Below are 21546 nucleotides of genomic sequence, written 5' to 3'. Positions count from 1 at the left end.
ATTTTCAAATGTATATCGTGATAAATATTTTTGGCCATATCGCCCTGCTCTACTTGGTACACTAGGTAACCACGAAGCTTATGCATTTGAAGTTGTTATGGTGTTAGAAAACATATTTGCAACCTTGTTTGTGTTCCCCTTTCAGCTGTCATACCATAGGCAGCGACACAAAGAGGTAATCACACTCACAACGGTCAATGCAACAGCAGAGCTGACCCTCCCTGAGGACGATGAGGAGTACATCATCTTTGTGCAGACACTGAGTGAAGGAGGATTAGGGCCGGCATCAGATCCCATACGAATCCACCAGCTAAGTAAGCTCGGTGTTCATGTTTTGTGAAGTTGCAGTGGTTAAATGGTCAAAAACGGAAGGCTGGAAGAATAATTTGAGTTTTCCCCGTGCCCTTCCCTTTAAAATATGCTGCTCTCATACTCCAGAGGAACATAGACAAATGCCAAAATTTGACATATGAATTCACTGGGACCTTTTTCTTTCTTTTTTGCCCATTTTTGTAAATAAAGTCACTTAACACTGTAAATCTGACAGGGACATTTTGTCCTCCCCTGACCCACCCTTAGTCAAGGCCCCATCCCACCTCCCCTGCGCTCTTCTGCGCTTATAGTTTGCTGAAATATGCAACACAATCCATCTCTGTCACAGACTCGCTTTGGCTAGATGCTATTGGTGTCCTGTGGGACTCCAGCGGGGGCTATTCCCCTGCCCTAAATGCTACTTTGCATTGTTGAACTTTTGTGTCGTATCCCTGAAAACAGAAAGAGGTAGAATTCAACATGGGTTTTTTTGTTAAATGGGCTCATCATTCCCGGAGGAGCAGGAAACGCACTGTCTGGCAGAGTCATTTTTATCAAGTATATTATGTAGTGAGAAAGCAGCGATTGAAGCAAACTGCATCAGTGTTCTGGGTCCTTTACACTCACTTCCTCTAATACATTTTTTACCCATGCACTTAAAAGCCAGCACACAAATGAGTTTGCACCACATTTTAAGTAACCCCATGAAACGTCAGCATGCATATTTTATGTTTTGACAACCTAAGCGTGTTATTCTCAGCAGCTGACAGAGCAGAGAATTGAAACTTTGGGTTAGAAATGTGTGTTTCAGACGGATGTCAGCCACGGTGCTTTTACCTTGTTTTTCTTGTTTCCCAGGTATGAGCGCCCGTGGCTCCAGAGCCTGGAGTGTGGAGATCTCCCCCCTCTCCCTGTTCCTCACCATCGCAATATCCTCATTCAGGTCATCGTTGTGACACAAACAGACTCTGCTCTGTTTTTCAGCATTCACTATTGGCTCTTGTTTTGTTTTGTTTTCTTTAATTTGTGAAAGTGGTCAAGGTTTTTTCTTTTCTTGCATTTTTTTAAGGTACCGCATATTTTTCTCCCAGTGTTATTTTGCAAGTATGCAGCAGCACAAGAGAAGAGTGTGCTGTCAGACACTTAATTAACAGTAAACGCTTGCTTTTTTTTTCTTACATAAGTCTGTTTTGACATTTTTGCTGGTTGGGAACAATGCTCCATTTCTACTCTTTTTTGACTCTAGAATGATACAGATGCCTTACTTCCATTCATGTGCCAAAGTAGTTGCAGCCTTCTCGTTGTTATTGCTAAGATAGCTACATGCTTTCCTCAACATTTTATTCCTCACTTTTCTTATCACGAAGGTCTCAGTGAACCTTGCAGAAAGCCCTGCAGAGAAGTTTATGATTGTTTGTTTGTTTCCTTGTATTTCTGAGTTTTCAGTTCTCCTCTCCAAAATCAGAAAGTAGAGACATGTTCATTCACCTGTGCCCGTGCCTTGGAGATTCTTGTATCGGCGTCACTTATAGACACTGGTTAGTGGTACTTAGCGTTTCAGAACATACTGCAGCCATCTCCATCTTTACGTGATCCTTTAAAAGTCGGTTGTGTCCCAGATGAAACTCATAAAACACCTCATAGTGCCGTTGTCCTCCATTTACCTTTTATCTTTTGATTGTGCGGAGCTGAATGTACCATGAAAGCTCCTAAAAATTTTAATGCCTCACGCTAGTTATAGTTATAGCCTGCCGAATGATGGATTTGACTTTGCTCTGCGTTCACAAATTTTACATTTGCTTGTATACAGTAGTACCGGCAGAGGTGTGTAACTGCCAATGTAATTCCGTTTTTTTGCAGCACCAGTGCTTCAGCGAACTTAAACAGCAGTCATTGAAGTCATTTATCAAAGGAAAATGACAAATGTTCACCGGCTTCAGCTTCTCAGATGTGAGACTTTGTTGTTTAAGATGTAAAACACAGCAAGGTGTACCTTTTATTATATTTCCCTCCACAGTATTCAACTTTGAATGGGATTGCAATGATCTGCCAACAAACCACTATATGAAATCAAAATTAGAGGGTGATCTAGTTACTTTTGTATCGATTTTCTAATCTCACTTTCCTGTTTTCACATTAATTTTTGAAATATGCAGTATTTCCTTTATCTCGCTAGGCTAAAGGTTTTGCCTGGACCCTGTACTACAAAGTGAGTTCAGCATACTCCGGGTATTTCTCCAGTATCAGAATTCAGCTACCCTTACGCTTGGTAAGCTGGTCATCAACTTGATAAGTCAACCCAGGGTTTGACCGGCACGTTCTCGCAAAATGATCTGCACATTTGACCAATCACAGAGAAAAGAAGATAAAACTATGCAATGGGATAAAATGAAGAGGTTAAAAATGAAACAGTCTGAAACCAACACAGCTGCTGCAGCGTGAGGAAAAGCGCTGTACAGTCGTTTAGTATTAAACGCGCTGTATGAAAGCGTGAGCGTTTAGCCTGTTTGAAGCCAGGAGTGAAAAAATGCCCACTGTGTAACTTTACTGAATTATCGATATCACAGCTCTATCGTTAAAACACAGGAGAATCTGATGGATTATAATCGAATATTCCCTTTAATTAATGTTTAAAAGACAGTTTTAGGTTTTATTCTTTCTGCTGCAGGGCTGGTGGTGTTTAACGGTCTGAGAGTTAAGAATAAATATAAAAAATAGTCAAGTAGCTCCTCTGTTTTAGGATTTTAGGATTACATATTAATGCTTTCAGAACAATAAAATTGTTGTTCAATTTATTCCTGATGCTGATCAGGGAAATTCAAAGATTTCCCTTTAGACCCTCCTGCTATCCACAGATGTGAGGGATGTTTCAGGAATCATGATGCTGTTTTTGGAGAATTGATCAATCAGTAGGAGGTGACTTCATACCTGTTGGTTGCTAAAATGGAACAAAAGCTTCTTTAGCTTCACAGCATGAGTTACTGTGACGATAAAAAGCGAACCACCTTCATAGTAAAGAAAACTCAGGGTTAACCTGAAGTTACCTGGATAGAAATCCCCTGCTTTGTAGTACAGGCCGCTGGTTACTGACCTTTGATAGCACGGAGCAAAGCAAAATGTCATTGAGTCTAATGTCACATTCAAATTGATATTTCCACGGTTGGTTAAAAGAGAAGACTGATACCACTCTCATGTTAGCACATTGACAATGGGACCAGTGCGTAAGCATAGCTTAGCAAACCGTCAGCTTGACTTTGTCCAGTATTCACAGCCAGCACCTCTAAAGCTTACTTATTTGTTTACTTCATCAGATGGGGCACGTCAGGTAGTCGAAACAAACAAATTTCTCTATCTGACTAAACTGACAATATCAACAATCTCTTCACACCCACTTCACACTGATTTGCCAGCCGTGTGGAGGTGAGAAAGTAAGCTGGGTTTGAACTTCTCTGTCGCATTTTTTATTTGTTAAACACCTGGTTTTTACACTGAAACATTACCAGTACTTTCAGTTAAAGACTCAAAGTCTCTCTTGGACAATTATTGCATTTTACACCTCACTGCGGTGTCAAAGACAAATTCTTATGCTTCCGACATGGTTGAATTTGCTCTTTCCTAACAGAGCCTGGCACTGGTTCTGTTGTGAATGCACGCACAAGGGTGGTATAGCATCTCTATGATAGAGTTATATAGGTAAGGCAATACAGTTTAAAGAAATGACACAAATAATCTGAACTAAGGAGTCTCTTTGCTTGTTTGGAAGATTTCAGCTGTATTTCTCTCCTCATGTCGACTGAAAGCTCCATAGGTGAAGCTTATTTTGTCAAACCAGTTTAATGCTGATGAGCTAATTTAAAATAAAGCAGCTGCCTGGTTACCAGACACGAAGACACACCTAGTGGCCAATCACAATCCAGAACTCTCATGTCTTTAATGTATGGCATGAAAAAGAAAATCCAATATGTTTGAGCTTTGAAACAAACAAAATGAGCAATCTTTGGATGTTGCCTCGAGCTCTGAGTAAGAGGGATATACATTGTTCACAGTTTTCTGAGTGATTAATGGGAAATACAACTGACTGATTAATCAATAGCGAAAATAATCATCAGTTGCAGCCCCAGTCTACATCCATCTGGGACCACACAGCCAGTGCCAGTCAGCGTATATTCACAGCCATTGCCGTCGGGACGAGAGGTTTAAAGCACTGCCAATTGTGCCAGTCTGATAATTGAAATCTAGCCACCAGCTTAGACATTATTTGGCTAAATGTGTGGTCAGCTGTGTTTTTAATACTCTGTGAATTTGTCCTTTGTTGTCAGTCGTATTGGTTGTTTGTTTTTTTTTATGTGGTCCGTGTTGTCATTGTTTATTTATGTATTTCAGCGAAACCCCGCAGCTCAGGTATTCAGACCTGCTTCACTTCATCTTTCAATAGCTCTGAGATGGCAGAAGCGGATAGATCTGAAATGTGTCAGCGCAGGACACAGGGGTCTATTTAACAGTCTGACTTGATGAACGGAAAGCCTGATGTGTGCCAAGATTTAGCAGACATTAAAACATCTTAATAAATTAGAGCAGCCCTGCGGGGTTTCTGTGGGGAAAGGGCATAGGAGTAATGGTACTAATGACACTCACAGAAGGCCAATATATCAGGATTTAGGGAAGACTAAATCAGGACAATCTCATCAAGATGACACGATGAAAGGTGCGTGCGTAAATGTGTACGAGCATGATTGTGCACGGTTATTACCTTAGTCTGCCACATCATGGACAAGTGCTTTCAGACAACCATTTATCTATTTGGAGGGAGGAGGGGGGTTAAACTCATTTCTTGTGCTATGGTTCAAAGCTTTGTGCGACTGAAGCATTGCGGACATTGAACGAGAGCAAAACAAGGTCAATGTGGGAGGTAGAGATTTTTAAAAAGTGAGTTTGACTCAGGGAGGAGTTGAAATGTCTGTCCACTTAACGCAGATTCCTGGAGCGAAGGACTAAGTAAGATTTAAAAACCAGAAAGGGACCCAAATCCAAGGTCACATCAGGTGCATGTGGCAGGTAAAGCTCACATTAAATGTAAAGGTTTACTTCCCCGATGAGTGTTGAAGCTGTCTTTGAATCGTGTTTCGTTGTTTTTGTGGCTCTACGTGTGGTTAATCTGTATACATTCTTTCATCGCAGAATGACATTGTTAGACTAACAGATGTTTACACAGGAAATGCATTATTCTGGCTAATTTATTGATTATATGAACTGGAAAAAAAAGAACTTGTGTCTTTGGGTACATAGAAGCATTGCCAACCTCTGTTTTGTAACGTATCAGTACTGTGGAGATGTTTTGAGTTTGACTTTGATCTTCTTCTTCTTTTTTTTAATGTTTGATATGGTTACTGATTGGGTTTTTTCCCCCTAAAGATTCTGCACAAAGGTCAAGTGTTGTTTTTAAGAGAACAATTGAGAGCCAGAGATTTCTAAATCAAAAGTTGGTGCGCTGAGATCTCCCTTGCCTTCATAAATGATGCTGTACATAGTGTATGTATTTCGTTTGGCTTTTTTAGCAACGTCCCCGCCCTCCCCCAACCGGGAAACCAAACAGTGCTGCTTCCAATTGTAATTCTCAGTCAAACCCTGAATCTGAAAAATACATGAGCAGAGAGTAACATTTCCTAGCAGCTGCTATCACACACAGCCTTTTGGTGCAGTGACACAAACACCTACCTGTTACAAGGTAGCCGGCCAGTGCACAGTGGATAATACGAGTGGTATTATTCACGAGTACTTTTTGTCTTTTTATACCAATACAGCTTTACGGTTTTCAGAAAAGGCTAATTTGATCCTAAAATAAGTGCGAGTAGTTTCATTGGATTTCTAAGTGCGGACAGACTTTACGATTACAGCTCTGGGTTACAACGCTTGGCCTTTCTGTCGTGACTCCTCAAAATGTTCATGTCGAGGTGATCTCCGTGAGATCGTGGCAGCAGCGTTTTCACATTGAAAAGTCATCAGCTGATCTTGATATGCTGAAGCTGTGCATGTATGATATCGTTTGGTGCATTTGTGTTTTCTAAATGAGGGAGTTAATAAAAACAATTCATTGAGGGTTCCTGTCTTGGATTTTTTTTTCTGAATTATATGTGTGCTGCTGTCATTTACAGCATCAGCAGTTTTAGTGTGTTTTACTGCAGGAAGACTTTGAGTGGTGCCTTGGGGCACCGTCAAAGCTATAAAATGCATAATATTATGAAAAAGCGTATAAATGGAAGTAAATGTCAGCGGTAATGTCCTTTTCGGTGGCTAAAGAACACATCTAAAGGGTTTTTTTGTTGGTTTTTTTGCTGCATATACTAATTGTATTCTTACACTGTGTAATAACGACTGCCCTCACAGATATGAAATGCTTTGAATACTAACGTCACGCTGTATCAAAAAAATACACAGTCTACAGCACACATCAAGCAGATGGCTTTTTTACTGTAGCCTTCACAAAGAGTACTGCCGAATTTCTTCTGGATTATTAGAGCATATATTTGCTGAACTTCAGATACCTTCCACTAAAACAACAGAATGACAGGGAAAGCTGCTGTGAAATATTGATTGAGCCCAGTGTTGCAGAGATGCTTTTAAGATAATAAGAGGGAGAGGACCCTGTGAAGAGATCAATAAGGGAAGTGGAGAAAAGATAGGTTTCTCCCTACATACCACAGATCATCCGTAATGAGCTAGTGTGTCAATACTTTGGCCGGGGCTCCTCGCATACCACTGGCCACTAAAGAGCATCAGGCCACTGTAACTTGTCTGCAATTAGTGGAATTTTACACCAGACTAAGGGGAATGTATTTATGTCCGATTAGTATACTCATGGTGGTCACCTTAGCTCGAAAACTGCAAAGTGCTTCGCATTCAAATATCCCTTAGAGAGATATTGGCTGAGACATGATTGGTGTATATTGCCTCCCAATGCAGCAGATGCTGTGGCACGGTTGCAAGTGTCAATACTGCCCCCTAATGGTCCCACCATCCCAGTGCATCTGTCCAGTGTGAGGCAGTAAACTGGACATGAGGCAGTGCCTGCAGTATGACTGCACCGAACAGGTACACTGAGAACCAGAGACGGAACAGGCAGTCATATTCTGATTCATACCCAATGTTGAGTCGGTTCACAGTTTTAGAGGTAGAGGTTAACCTAGAAAATCAGTAAAATAATCCTTTAATTGTCCCACAAGGGGAAATTTGGGTGTAACAGCACCAAGAAAGACACATATACAAACAAACAGTACACAAGACACAGAACAGAAACACACAATTTTTACATATTTTACATATATGTACATAATTTTTACATATTTAAAGTATTATTGAAATAGAATTGAAGAATTAAAGTGAAGGTTATATCACAACACCAGTGTCTTCAAGGGGCTTCATATTGTAAGGTAAAGAGTCTACAATAACAGACGACCCCCTATGTTAAAGCACTTGGTGATGGTGGGAAGGAAAAACTCCCTTTCAACAGAAAGAAGCCAGCAGCAAAACCAGGCTCAGGGAGAGGCAATCATGGGGGTGATGGGAGGAAGACAGTTCAGTTTAATTTAATTCATACAGTGCCAAATCACAATAACAGTCTCTTTAAGGCTCTTTATATTGTAAGATGATGACCCTACAATAATAGAGCGAAAATCCCCAAAACAGACAATCCTTTGTGAGCAAGCACTTGGCAACGGTGGGGAGGAAAAACCACCTTATAACAAGACGAAACCTCTGGCAGAATCAGGCTCGGGTAGGGGCAGGCATCTGCCACGATTTGTTTGGGGTGATGGGAGGAAGTCAGGAGAAAAGACACACTGTGGAGGAGAGCCAGACATTATTAATAGCTGTGGTGTATAAACACAGAGTGTGAAAATAGATGAATGAAAAAGAAACGCTTCCCAGTGCATCGTGGGAAGCCCTCAGCAGTCTAAGCCTAGTGCAGCATAATTAAAGTAAAAATATGTGTGATCGTTTGCTTCGGCTGATGGTCTGTGATACGATCCGCCTGGTAGTGGCCCTTCCACCCCACACCGTTAGGTGGTGCTGTTTGTCCCTCGGCATTCCCAGTGGCCCAGAAGAATCATCGAAGAAACGAGTTGTTTCCTGCGTTACACATGTACATAGCACCAAATTAAATGATGGCTTCTTCAAAGAAGAAAGGTTTAAAGAGCAGTGGCCCTAAGGACAGTAATTTGGACACCAACGACGAGGACAAAACCGAATTGTGCCCCGGTTTCAGAGACGTGGACGCTTTTGTTAAAGTAAGTAAACAAATCCGGAGTTCATGCTAGCAGGCAAGAAAGCAACGTGGATGCCTGATAGCTGGTTGAAAACATCCACAGCAAGCTGTTGAGACGAGGTGACTTTTATACAGGTGATTGTAAAGGTAAAGGTCGACGTTACGAGTCTGGAGTGTCTTTGCTAAATCGTTAGAAATGTGGAAGTCTGTAGTTAACAGTTATTATCATGCAGTGTTGCAAGTAACGGACGAAAAGTGATAGAAATCCAGTCCTAAAGTATCTCCTGGGACCAACCACATACTCTATTAAAGTCTTTGGTTAAATAGCCTCTGTTTATATAAAGTCAGCAGAGCCAGCAATGACAAAGTAAGAGCATTTTAAATTATTCAATAAGCACTATATCCATGCTGCTTTTCCCTGTGGATAAACCTTATTGTTCCCTCAATATGATGTAATAACAGTAACTAATAGGGAACAGCAGTGTTTCCGTGCCCTTTATTTTTAATTAGAATCAATTTCAATATATTGAAAATGGCTTTAAACAGTAACTAACAGCTCAATCTTTTTCTCTACAGCATGGGTTTGGTGCTGTATTATCAGCCACCAAAGCATCTGCCGGCCTGCCTCAAGCTGGGGATGAATATGATTTCTATCGGAGCTTCCCAGGATTCCAGGAGTTCTGTGAAAGTCAAGGAGATAAGCTCCTGCACTGGTGAGAATATAGTGTGTTGTTGCATTATTTTATTTTTTAAATTCACAGATTCAACAATGCATTCAGTGAGTTGATCAGAATCACAATACTTTATGGATCCCTGGGGGAAATTATGTTGATTACAGTGCTCCAGTACAAACAGTAACAAAAACAGACAATACAAGAAGTAAGACATAGCACAATATATTCATATGTATATATTGTGTAGTCCTGACAAACTATGTTGTTGAGGTTTGAGGCAACACTACAGTTTTGCAGCAGCACACTCCACTTATAATGAAAACTGAGCTTAATGATAATCAGACCACATGAATCTCTTAAACCATATCTGTATACCAAACATATATTAACTCATTTTAAAAAGTAATTTCCATCTATACTCACTTGCCTGTAAATGTATATTACATTTCCATCATTATTTTTAAAGTGTATTTTGCAAAAGTCTCAAGCCACCCGTCATTTCATGTCAGTGCAGAAATTTACTGAAATATGCAAATGTAGATACAAATACAGTATAGAAGACAGAGACAGTTGGTACATTTCTAATGAGTTTGAAAGTCAACATTTGGTATGATCGTTTTTATCCTTCAACACAGCCTGAAATCTGTTAGGTAAGCTCTGTTATCATTTCTTTAAGTAGTCTTCGGAAATGGTTCTCCAGGCTTCTTGGAAAACATTCAGGGCTCGTCTTTGGCTGCCCTCTGTTTCATGACAGAGGATCCACCATGTTTTTCAGGTGGCTGTAGACACTCAAGGTGTAAGACCTGTTGCCACTGATTTTCAATCCAGTTCTTGTGTAATTTGTCATATCTCACCCTTACCTCCCTGTTTTCCTTAACAATGGCTTCCTGACAACCACCCTTCCACTGAGACAGTTTCTGATTACTTTAATACTCTTTACCTGTTGTACATAGTTTTTAATGCCTACCACTATTTCCTTGGGCCTCCATTTTTCCACTTTCATTTTTTTTTTTAAACAACATACTCCACACCATGCCAGGGTATGCCAAATTTTCAGCTAATAGCTCAGTGGGAATCACATTGTTGGCGCAAAAATGCTATTTTTATGTCAGACATTTCGTTTCACGGGCATAAACTAGCGTTTTTCATAGATTCATCTAAAGAAATGAGACCAAAAGGATGTTTTTTAAGCAGGCTTCTAGTAGCAAAATGCCTAAAGATACAGTTGGCTGTTTGCCAAGCTATGTGTAGGCACAGCACTGGTTCATCGTTTCAGTTGGGTTTCAGCTTGCATGATTCATAGGTCAGTGTTAAGTGGCTTAAAAAATATTTCTCTGAACATGATCAGATACAAGTACTGGATTAAAAATCAGTAAAAAAAGCAACCAGTGTCCAAAAGCCTTTGAAATACTTCGAGAAAGCCTGGAGAGCTGTTGCTCAAGAGAAAAGCACTTTAAAAAAAATAGCAAGAAGATCTGGCATCTTGGAAACGGAATACAAAAAAATGAACTCAAGACTTTTGCTCATACTCTACATGTACGTGTGATGCTTCTAGCAAACAAGATCGGTGATCGTTTGCTTCGGCTGATGGTGGGTTATAAACGTAACTGAAAGTAACACACCAGTATTAAGTTGTTATGTGTTGGGTTTGATATGTGTTTGGGATTAGTAGGATCTGTAGTATTTTACTGACTGATAGTTGTTGCTTAGTCGCTCGCACTAATTAGAAATCTGCTGACATCTCAGTGTAAAAGAATGCACGAGGGCAGCTGTAGACACGATAACTGGCGCCTGATATCGGTCACGGCCACCTCAGTTCCTGCAAAACAAGCAACTCTCCCCACCTGTTTTAACCAATCAGACAGATGCACATTCTCAGATAAGACTTTGTGTAATGCCTAGATATCTCCTCTTTTTTTGGGAAATTGTCTGCTGCTAACTGCTTGCAGACTGTTTTCTGAACAGAACAGATCCATAATCATCCAGTGCTTTAATAAATACACCAAAAGATGAAGTGTATCGACTGGTGATTCCTAAAAGTGGATAAACAATTGTGCGACATATGGCACTGGGACTTCTTACACAAGTAGAGCGAAAACACAGTGATAATTATAAATAATGTGGCATAACAAAAGATCTATCAGCCTTAGTAAGCGATCAGACCCATCCAGGATGCATACGTGGCTGGCTGCCTTGTTATTAGAAACTCGTAATTGCTGGACTTCTAGATTAAAACACAAGGTAGCAGTTTTCAAACTAAACAGGGGTCAGCAAAGGTTTCCAGACGTCTCCCACGAGGCTTTAGTACAGACGTACCCTTTGACACGCATGCAGATGAGTTGTTTTATTGAATAACTAACCTGTCACTAGCTGTGCATCAGTAATCAAAATGTAATCTTTTCACTGTGCCTCTGTGTTAGTATGAGTCAGATAATGCAGCACCATGGATGCAGATCTCACATGAGAGACCGGAACAAGCTGACAGGGCTGGAGGAGAGGTTCGACTTGGTCGTGGACTCAAATGACGTTATCCTCGAAAGAGTGGTATGACCCGCAGCTTTGGTGTCGAATGAGTTTCTACACGAAAAAGTCTTTGCAAAGTAACCCTGAGCTCTCATGTCTGATTTCCAGGGGATTCTTCTTGATGAAGCTGATGGGGTGAACAGGAGCCAGCAGCCTGTCATGCCTGCAGGGTTCCAGCCTCCAAAAGTTGTCGTTTCCAGCTGGAATCGCAAGGTTGGCTAATTAACCTCTCCGCTATTACACTGCAGATGCCAGTGTCTGCTCTGGGCCGAATTCAAGAAGAAACAATATGTGCCAGACCTGGCAGCCGTTTCTTAAATCTCACGCACACACAAAAAAAAGTTTTTTGAAAGTAGTACGTTTGTTCTACACTTTTTCTAAACAATGCTTTTATGGATCAGGGTTCCAGTCCTAGCAGTCGTTCCGAGACATTTCGACTGCTCCATGCCAAGAACATCACACGACCTCAGCTGAAATTCAAGGAAAAAGTTGACAACAGCAACACGCCTTTTATACCCAAGATCTTCATCAAGCCAAATGCAGTAAAGCCACTTCCATCTTGTAAGACATGCTTTTTACTCTCATATTCTTCCTCATCCTATTGTTTTCTCGTGTTAGCTTTTGATTGCAATATAAACGCGTTGACGCAGGGATGTCAAACTCATTTTATACCACAGAAGCTCTAATTTCTGTCAGTGAAAAGAAGTCTAACTATAAATGTAATGTCTTGATGCATGCTCCTAAAGGAAAAAAAAGTCTAATTTTCCAAAGCTGTCCTGTGGGTGAGCTGATTCTCACCCCCAGGCCTTATGTTTGACACTCCTGCTTTAGCGTGTCAAACTTATTACCTTTCCTGTTCTCTATCCATAGATTTTACCAACAAACAAATGCGTAAAGAGAGGCCTGAGGACCTTGATGTCCCAGCTGCCCTGGCTGACTTCATCCACCAGCAAAGAACTCAGGAACATGTTGATGACATGTAAGCATTCTACCTTGTTTAATATACACATCATATCTTGTTCCATTTTTTATTTTTATTGTGCAACTATACTTGGGATTTTGATCCATGCAGGTTTGCACACCCATACCAATATGAACTGGACCATCTTACAATACCAGAAAATCTTCTGTCTAAGCCAGAACCTCAGGTAATACACTCATGTGTAATGTGTGATTCCTGTAATATGATGCTGTCACTGTTGGTTAGGCCTCTGTCTAATCTGTGGTTTCTTTTCAGATGCACAAACCAGTAGCTGAGACAAAGTTGTCATTTGTTGATACACTGGAGGATTTGGTAGCTCTAAATGAAAAGCTGTGCAAATTGTCTGAATTTGCAGTGGACCTGGAGGTACAGAGCTCATATTCATAGTGTTGTAATGTAATGTAATGTAAAAATTTTGCATCACAAATTCATTTATTTGGACATTTTCAGACAAATTTCACTGCTCACTTTCTTCTTTGTTCTTCATCGCAGCATCATTCCTACAGAAGTTTCCTCGGCCTCACCTGTCTGATGCAGATCTCCACCAGAGAGGAGGACTTCATCATCGACACCTTGGAGCTCCGCAGCGAGATGTACATCCTGAATGAGGCATTCACTGACCCCTCCATTGTCAAGGTAATGGAGACACTCCCCAATCATTTTCCCTCTGTATCCTGCTCTGCTCTATCAACAGCAGATGAGATTACATGTCTGGTTAGATTTGGTTTGAGGTGGGCAGGTGCACAGTCGGCAGCTGTTTTTAAAATTTTAATCTCAGTTCTGAATTCGTTACAGTGCAGTGGACAGGCATGACCTGTTGTTCTGGTACATGATCAGTGCAGCAGATAACTGGGGGAAAAATCTGTCTAAAGTGTGAAAATGTACTTTTTTTTGTGCTGCATACTCTGTGTTATGTCGTTCCAGCGGTCCAATGACAATTGCAGCACCAGCGTGTCATGCAGGTCAAGGGTTGCCTTTTACAGCTTTGGTAGCACTATGATGCATACAGTTAGGTTCAGCCAGTTAACATCCTTCTGGTGCCAATTTATTCCTGTGCAACTCAGTGAATTTCATGCATTCTGTTCATGAAGACTCTCTTACCCTTTGCTCAGCTCTTGTTATCAGTTTCTTTGTCTTTAAGTGTTTTTTCTTTTTAAACAGGCCCACACAAAGAGGCAGAAAAATAATGTACTGTCACACCAGCAGGCACCTTATGATCACCAGTTTGTTTGTAAAGCACCTTGAGGTGACTGCTGTAGGGACTCGGCGCTGGTTAAAAGTGCATGATTTGACACTAAGGTCATTCAAAAAGCCAAGTCCAGTTTACTGTATCTTGGGAAGAAATCATTTACCCTGTTGGGATTTATAAATAGCTTATGAGCTCTATCAATAAAGTAATCATAAATGGGTTTACATACCAGTTTTTGGTGTTTGTACCTACATGTGAATGATTTCCCTGTAATGTGAAATACATATTTAAAGAGAAGCAGTCTGGTGGTCTAACTACTTGTCTTTCTGTTTTTTAAAGCCATTACTTTCCCACATCTCAGAACTGAAAATGCACTTAAAATAGCCCCAAGGGAGTATATCTTCCTTGGGGCTATATCTCATCATCTCCTTTTTGATATTACATGGAGGCCTTTTGGGAAAAAAAGAATCTTCACCAGTGTAATGATTATAAGTTTGTAAAGTTAAAACCCCCCTGAGCCGGAATTTGTTTGAGGTGTCCTTATTATTTTCAAACACATCCGATAAAGTTGGCAAGCGTCCCGCGGTGTGTGTGGGAGCAGACATGACTCACTCACTGTAGGACACCTGTGAAAAAAGTGTGGTGCGTAGGCTTTAAACCACTGAAAGATTTGCGAAAATGATCCAAATGTTACATAGCATGTCTCCACTTTTTTTCAAAAGAAAATATATAGATATAAAATGAGTCTTAATTGTTTTTCTTTATTAAATAAGCTGGTTCTGCACCGGTGAGGTTTCAACACTTCATGTTTTTTGTTCGTAGGTTTTTCACGGTGCAGATTCTGACATTGAATGGCTCCAGAGGGACTTTGGCTTGTATGTTGTCAACCTTTTTGACACACATCAGGCAAGCCGGGCTCTCAACCTGGCCAGGCATTCCCTCGACCACTTGCTAAAACACTTCTGCAACGTGGACTCTGACAAACGTTACCAGCTGGCTGACTGGAGGGTTCGGTATGGTGACTCCTGGTTATTGAATGCATAGTTTTATACTTTTCACTTAGCTTCAAGCGTTGTATGGTTGTTTTGGGGGAATTAAATATAGTCCACATTTGTCCACATAGCCCCTTGCCAGATGAGATGGTGCAGTATGCCCGGACAGACACCCACTACCTTCTTTATATCTACGACTGCGTGAGGGTACAGCTTCTCGACTTCAACCACGGACAGCCTGGTTTGCTGCAGAGTGTCTGGAACAAGAGCAGCAGCATTTCCCTCAAGGTGTGCACTTCATACACCATGAAGATTAAAGTGACACTTCCTTAATAGTCTTGTTCAATTCTAATAGTTCCATTGGAGTCTTTAATGCTTCCATAATTTTTACATTTCCACACCATGACCTCTCAAGATTTTCTGACATTTGTCACGATTCGCCATGTGCCCCCCCTCTCTTCTCAAACAGAAATATGTGAAGCCTATCTACACAGAAGAGTCATATTTGGAGCTGCAGAGGAAGCAGAAAAAGTCTTTTAACACCCAGCAGCTCACTGCCTTCAGACTGCTGTTTGCCTGGAGGGACAAACTGGCCAGGCAGGAAGATGAAAGCACCGGGTAGGCTGCCTGGAAATGGATGGACTTCTTGTTCTGGAAATTTGCTGGAGCTTTTTTTTCCCTCTCTCTAGCTTATCCTTCCTGTCCAGCTACATATTACAGTCCAAATGATTTAGGGTTTGGAAGTCGTAACATGTTTTAATCCAGTGTTACCTGTGTGTTTAGATACGTCCTGCCCACTCACATGATGATCAAAATATCTGAGGAGTTGCCAAGGTAAGTTGACTATATTTCTCTTCTCTTTCCTCTTTTTTTTCTCCTTTTTCTTTTTTCCGGTTCTTGTTGTTTTCACTGTGGAGTAGATGAATTTAATGTTTTTATTCATAACCTCCAGCTCAGTATTTTGTCTTTACCTACTCAGGGAGCCTCAGGGCATCATTGCCTGCTGTAACCCCGTGCCCCCACTGGTGAGGCAGTACAACAATGAGCTCCATTTGTTAGTGCAGCAGGCCAGGGAAATGCCCCTCCTTAAGGTGAGGAAAGATGAGTGGCAGCAGGGGGGGATGTTTTGGGGGTTTTTTCTCCCCTCTTGGTATTATAAGTTCAATGTTTGAGATGTCACTGATGATTTGAGGGACCAGGATCAGTCAAATATTGCAATATCTTTTGCATTTCACACAGGCTGAGATTGCTGCGCAGAAGAAGAAAGGACTCACGCCCATTAAAAAGGTTTGCTTAAATTCCAGTTGATTTTGGAGGTTGAATGACTGCAGGGGAAATGAATGTGGTTTTATATCATTTTCCAGCCTGAGGTCCCGTTGTTTGGTCCCCATGATACATCCAGGGTTTCCGAGAGCGACCCCCCTCAAATTTCTGCTGATGGTAAGCTTCATGCTCGTGTGTGCTTTGCATCGCTCAAACGATAGCAGATTTCAGCCCATTAGGCTTTGTATTGATGCATCCATTAATTTATTTTTTCAGATCTGCCAGTTAAGCAGGGGATGCTGTTCTCAGAGGATGAGGACGTAGATGTACAGAAAGAAAGCGGTCTCGTGGCATCAGCTAAAATCACACTGTTTGAGGTGGAGATTAACATTTAGTTTATTCAGAGTGAGATGATTTGTGTGTAACTGTGGTGCAAAATGTGAGATCTCTGCTCTTTGTTAAAGGAGGTGGAAATAAAGGATGACCAGGAGTCAAGCTCAGCGGCTCAGATGAAAGCCAGACGTATTATTGAGTCCTTTGAAAACCCCTTTAGAATGGTAAGAGGCAGGCAGTGATTTACCCTCAGTGCTGGTTGTGTGCCACCGAACTTGAGGTTCAGTATTCATTTGTCTTCCTTTTGGGATTTCAGTATTTACCCTCCACTGATGTGCACGTCAACAAAAATGCCAAGTTTGACCCGTCTTCAAAAATATTCGAGGTAATCAAAGAGCTCTATTCACCGATCCATATCCTGTTTTTTTTTTTTTTTCGTTTTTTTCGTTTTTTCGTTTTTCTTTTTTTCTTCTTCGTCTTTTTTTTCTGTTTAGTTTCTTTTTTTTCTTCTTCATCTTTTTTTAAATTTTTTTTTTTTTTTTAAACCTCGTCCCTGTTTGAACATTCACAGCTACAAACTTCTCACCTTGACAGATCAGTAAAAGGTGGAAACTACAGAGTGTTGAACAGCAACAGACTGAATTAGAGGCCAAGAAGAAAGCCAAGCAGGAAGCCAAAGAAATGGCAAAAAAGCAGACGGGTAACAGGGTTAATTTACTCTAAATTGATCATTTTCTTTCACCCATAATTCATGTTCCTCATTGTTTTTAATGTTGACTTCCATAGAGGAAAGGACAAAGGCTAAACAGAGTTATCAGGAGTCTCTCAAGAACGTCGCCACAGTTCGCCAGCAAGTAGCAGTGAGTCACTCACTTTCTGTTCCTGCCATTTTCTCTTTTCAACTTTAGATGGGCTTCGGTGTCCCTGTGGCGTGAGAGTTATACTCACTCAAGAACATGTTAAAGCCTCTACATTAATGGCCAGTTTAACCCTCTGCTCTGCCCCCCATTTTCTGATGATGCCTTTGGTTTTTCTGCACATAAATACAGTGACTCATAAGCGAGTAAAGCACTTTTACCAGTCTGCAGCACTGGCATTGAAGTGGCCTTTTAATATTTATGTCTGTCACATGATGTGTCTGGGGAAACAGAATCCGCAGCGGGGGACTAGAGCATTAAGAGACTCATCCTTTACTTATCACGTGATTTTTTTTTTTTTTTTTTTTTTCTCCCCTGGAGAGCGACAATAGCTCCTTTCTGCCCAAAAGCCCATCTACTGGGATTACTGCTTTACACCCACCTGGTTACTCATGCACAGTCTTTCCACCATAGTGCTTCCTTCTTCTTTTTTAAATACTCTGTCCCCTCTACCTTTCACCATCTGAGGCTTTGCCATCATTTGTTTGAGTGAACACTAATGGCGTGCACCAGACTAATCCTCTGTGTGATGACTGTTTCAGTGAAAACTTGGTTTTAAGGCACTCCCTGCTGAATTGGCACCCTCATATAAGCACGTTGGCACCATCTGGTGGCGTGCATCGTAGTCTGAGATGTTGGCAGCAACGCTTGAAAGTAACAGTCGTCAACTTGCCAACTTCAGCAGAACATTGGCAGTTTCGGCTAACTGTCAGTTTCAGCTGGCACTTGGGCAATGAAGTTTTCTTGTCTAATTACTAAATATTTGAAAGAAAGCTCAGTGATTTTTGGAAGCTCCTGCTGCTCTGATATAAATAATATTACAAAAGGGTTGTGCAGTGATTTGGTTGTTCACCAACAGTGGCATGAGAAAAATACAACTTGCTAGTGAGCAAAATGAAATGAGCTGAATAGACTAATTTGCTTGGGAAATAAAATATGCAAATTAACAGTTTAGCTTAAGGAAGCACTGCTGTGGCATTTTCAATGTAAACAGAAATGTGTGTTTTAGGTTATAAGGTAATTATTCACAATAATGTTTTCACTTTGTAAGCTTTAAATCCAGGTGTCCTGCTTCTTTGGAGTGAAAACAACGTATAATCTTCGTTGTAACATTATGTAATTCTCCAATCTTGATACAGCTGACTCGTAACAAGCAAACTGTCAGAAGACAGATTCTATGTAGGCTTGTATACACCATAAATATATACATTCACCAGGTACTACATTATGTACACCTTCCTAGCCCCCTTTTGCCTTCAGAACTGCCTCAACTCTTTTGTTATCCACCTTTTATTCAACAAGGTGCTGGAAATATTCCTCTTAGATTTTGGTGGCACAGCATAAATGCAGCTCAGCAGAGCGTTTAGAGCATGTTGCACTGTGAAGCTCGTGTTCCACCACATCCCAAAAGGATGTCATGTTGAACATCTGAGCTTTGTGACGTGCTGTGTTGTCCTGCTGTAAGCAGAAGAGAGTACAGTACGGTGATAAAGAGGTGGAGATAGTCAGCAGCAGTACTCAGGCTGTGGCATTTCAACCATGCTCAGCTGGTACTCCTCGTTTTCTTTCAGCTCCTCCCTTTAGTGGTTGTCACAGAGGATCTTCTGCACAGCCTTATCCCTAGCACCGTATCACCTTATCCCTAGCATCTTCCTCTTTCACACAAAGAAGTGTACTCCATATTGCCAATCCATGGTGGCAAATGGGGAGGGTTGTGTCAGGAAGCATCCAGAATAAAATCTTGGCCAAATTAAATATGCGGATCATCAAGACAAGTGTGCCAAGAAAATGTTCCTCACACCATTCCTCCATCAGAAGCCTGAAATGTTCATACAAAGGATGTGTGCTTTCATGTTGCTTACACCAAATTCTGACCCTACCATCTTAATGTCGAGGCAGAAATGAAGACCAGGCAGTCTTATTCTAATCTCCTGTTGTCCAGTTTTGGTGAGCCTCAGTGAATTGTAGCCAGTTTGCTGGTCTTCTGCTACTGAAGACCATCTGCCTAAAGATTCAACATACTGTGCTTTCAGAGATGCTCTTCTTTTGGTTGTAGCAAGTGGGGTTTTTTTGTTTCTTTGGACTTTCTGTCAGCTCAAAGCAGTCTGGTCATTGGATATTTTTGCATAATTTGACCGTTCTCTGTGAAATGTTTAAACAGCAAAACATTGAACTAAAAATCATCAGATATAGAATAAGGGGTCACATGCATTCAAGACTGGGGATAAACTCTAACTAGTTTGACAGTGTCTACATTTACAGAGGTGCTCATTAAAGTGATCATTCTTTGTATTTTACTGAATGCAGTGTTACTGACCTATTTAATTAGGAATCATCAAACGCCGGCGGAAAGAAAAGAGAGCGGGTCGACAGTGAGGTTGGAGACTTGACTCCCAAACCAAGCAAGAAGTTAATGAAATCTGCAGAGAAACCCCAGAAGACAGAAGTAACTCCTCAAGACAGCTTCAAGCCCTTTGACTACAGTCAGTCAGACCTCAAAGTCTTTGCTGGTACGCATATCATTTTTTTATTACACTGGGTGAAACCACGGCTTATTTTTCATTCATTTGCAGTTGTTTTAAAATCTAAAAAAAAACCAATTTAAATTCTGTGCACTCTCTTTTCTTCTACAGGTAACACATCAAAGGATAACACACAGTTTGATCCAAACCGGCAAGCCCACGATTTTAAGAGAAAAGTATGGCTCTGTTAAAATAATTTATTAACCGAACCACATGCAAATATATTCATGTTTAATAATGAATTGCTACATTTTGTGTAACAGAAAACTCCTAAGGGACAGAAAAACAACACTGGTGCTGGCAACCGAAGTATGTCGTACCTGCCTGGAAAATCGGATCGGTAAATATATTCAGCGTACAGAGGTTTTTCTGGCCTTGCTAATTCAAACTCACAGAATATTAACCACTCTGTCCTTTTCTTCCCCCCAGAGGATTCCGGCATAACTGGCCCAAAAGATAGGCTGTCTTTGATGCCATTTTCTGTCTCCATTTTAAAACCTTTTCACCCTGCAGAAACAGTGTTTGTCTTTTTTTGTCCTTGTTGTGCAGCCAAGTAAAATCCAGGATTTCAGAATTTAATGAATTTTGAATCAAAAAGTGTCTTTTTCTATCTGCGCACACTTCCTAAATAAAGATTGTTTTAGAAGTAAACCCTGCCTTATTTTTTTATTTGTGCAACAGTATTATGTAGAATTATCACTACCAACTCAGATATTAAAATAATAGTTAATAAATAGTTAATAAAATTGGTCATTATCCTTCTTAGCTTGTGTGGACTATGCTGCATGTGTTCTTTGAAGCACTAGTGTCAGCATCAATCTAGAGCTTTACTTCAAAAGTTCCCGAGCTTAGCTTCTTTATTAGATTTGATTTTACAAGTGTACAGTCTGCTGCAGTGATGCGGACGCTGCACCAGTCCATCATGGTGAAGAGGGAGCTGAGTGTAAAAGCGAAGCTCTCAATTTACCGGTCGATCTACGTCCCTACCCTCACCTATGGCCACGAGCTGTGGGTAGTGACCGAAAGAACGAGATCGCGGATACAAGCGGCAGAAATGAGCTTCCTCCGAAGGGTGGCTGGCCTCTCTCTTAGAGATAGGGTGAGAAGTTCGGCCATCCGGGAGGGGCTCAGAGTAGAGCCGCTGCTGCTCCACATCAAAAGGAGCCAGCTGAGGTGGTTCGGGCATGTGACAAGGATGCCTCCTGGGCGCCTCCTGGGTGAGGTGTTCCGGGCATGTCCCACCGGGAGGAGGCCCTGGGGCAGTCCCAGGACACGCTGGAGAGATTATATCTCTCGGCTGGCCTGGGAACACCTTGGTGTTCCCCCGGATAAGCTGGAGGAGGTGGCTGGGGAGAGGGAGGTCTGGGCCTCTCTGCTTAGGCTGCTGCCCCCGCGACCCGGCCTCGGATAAAGCGGAAGAAGATGGATGGATGGATGGATGGATGGATGGAAGTGTGCAGTCATTTGTTAAGAATGAACTAAAAATGGTGGACACTAGTGTGCGAAAGTCTAGAGTCACACTTCATTTCTTCCTATTTTGCTTCCAAGTAGCCAAACTTTCTTGGTTTGTTTGTTTGAT

The 21546-nt window shown here is 41.2% G+C and overlaps 2 protein-coding genes across 2 annotated transcripts in view; both read left to right on the top strand.

The window, feature by feature from the left end:
* The window catches only part of cntn3a.2 (contactin 3a, tandem duplicate 2), a 45473-nt gene extending 39064 nt beyond the window's left edge, over positions 1–6409 (top strand). The window contains exons 22-23 of the mRNA XM_004554167.3: positions 146–314; positions 1171–6409. Coding sequence (XP_004554224.2) covers positions 146–314; positions 1171–1268 — 267 coding nt within the window. The 3' untranslated portion in view covers positions 1269–6409. The remainder of the gene's footprint in view (positions 1–145; positions 315–1170) is intronic.
* Positions 6410–8391: 1982 nt separating this feature from the next.
* On the top strand, positions 8392–20618 carry exosc10 (exosome component 10). The gene is made up of 25 exons (XM_004554168.5): positions 8392–8594; positions 9149–9285; positions 11667–11790; positions 11878–11982; positions 12171–12330; positions 12640–12748; positions 12842–12917; positions 13007–13117; positions 13244–13387; positions 14763–14953; positions 15064–15220; positions 15402–15550; positions 15716–15766; positions 15912–16023; positions 16172–16219; positions 16297–16372; positions 16472–16572; positions 16660–16752; positions 16845–16913; positions 17123–17228; positions 17315–17388; positions 19775–19955; positions 20079–20143; positions 20231–20307; positions 20397–20618. The coding sequence occupies exons 1-25, from the start codon at positions 8469–8471 to the stop codon at positions 20425–20427; spliced, it is 2673 nt and encodes an 890-aa protein (XP_004554225.1). The 5' UTR covers positions 8392–8468; the 3' UTR covers positions 20428–20618.
* Positions 20619–21546: the final 928 nt, after the last annotated feature.

The sequence above is a fragment of the Maylandia zebra genome, linkage group LG20 (genome assembly GCF_041146795.1).
Source record: "Maylandia zebra isolate NMK-2024a linkage group LG20, Mzebra_GT3a, whole genome shotgun sequence".
Taxonomy (NCBI): domain Eukaryota; kingdom Metazoa; phylum Chordata; class Actinopteri; order Cichliformes; family Cichlidae; genus Maylandia; species Maylandia zebra.
The sequence above is the reverse complement of the archived record's forward strand: the minus strand, read 5'-3'. Positions and strand labels throughout refer to the sequence as shown.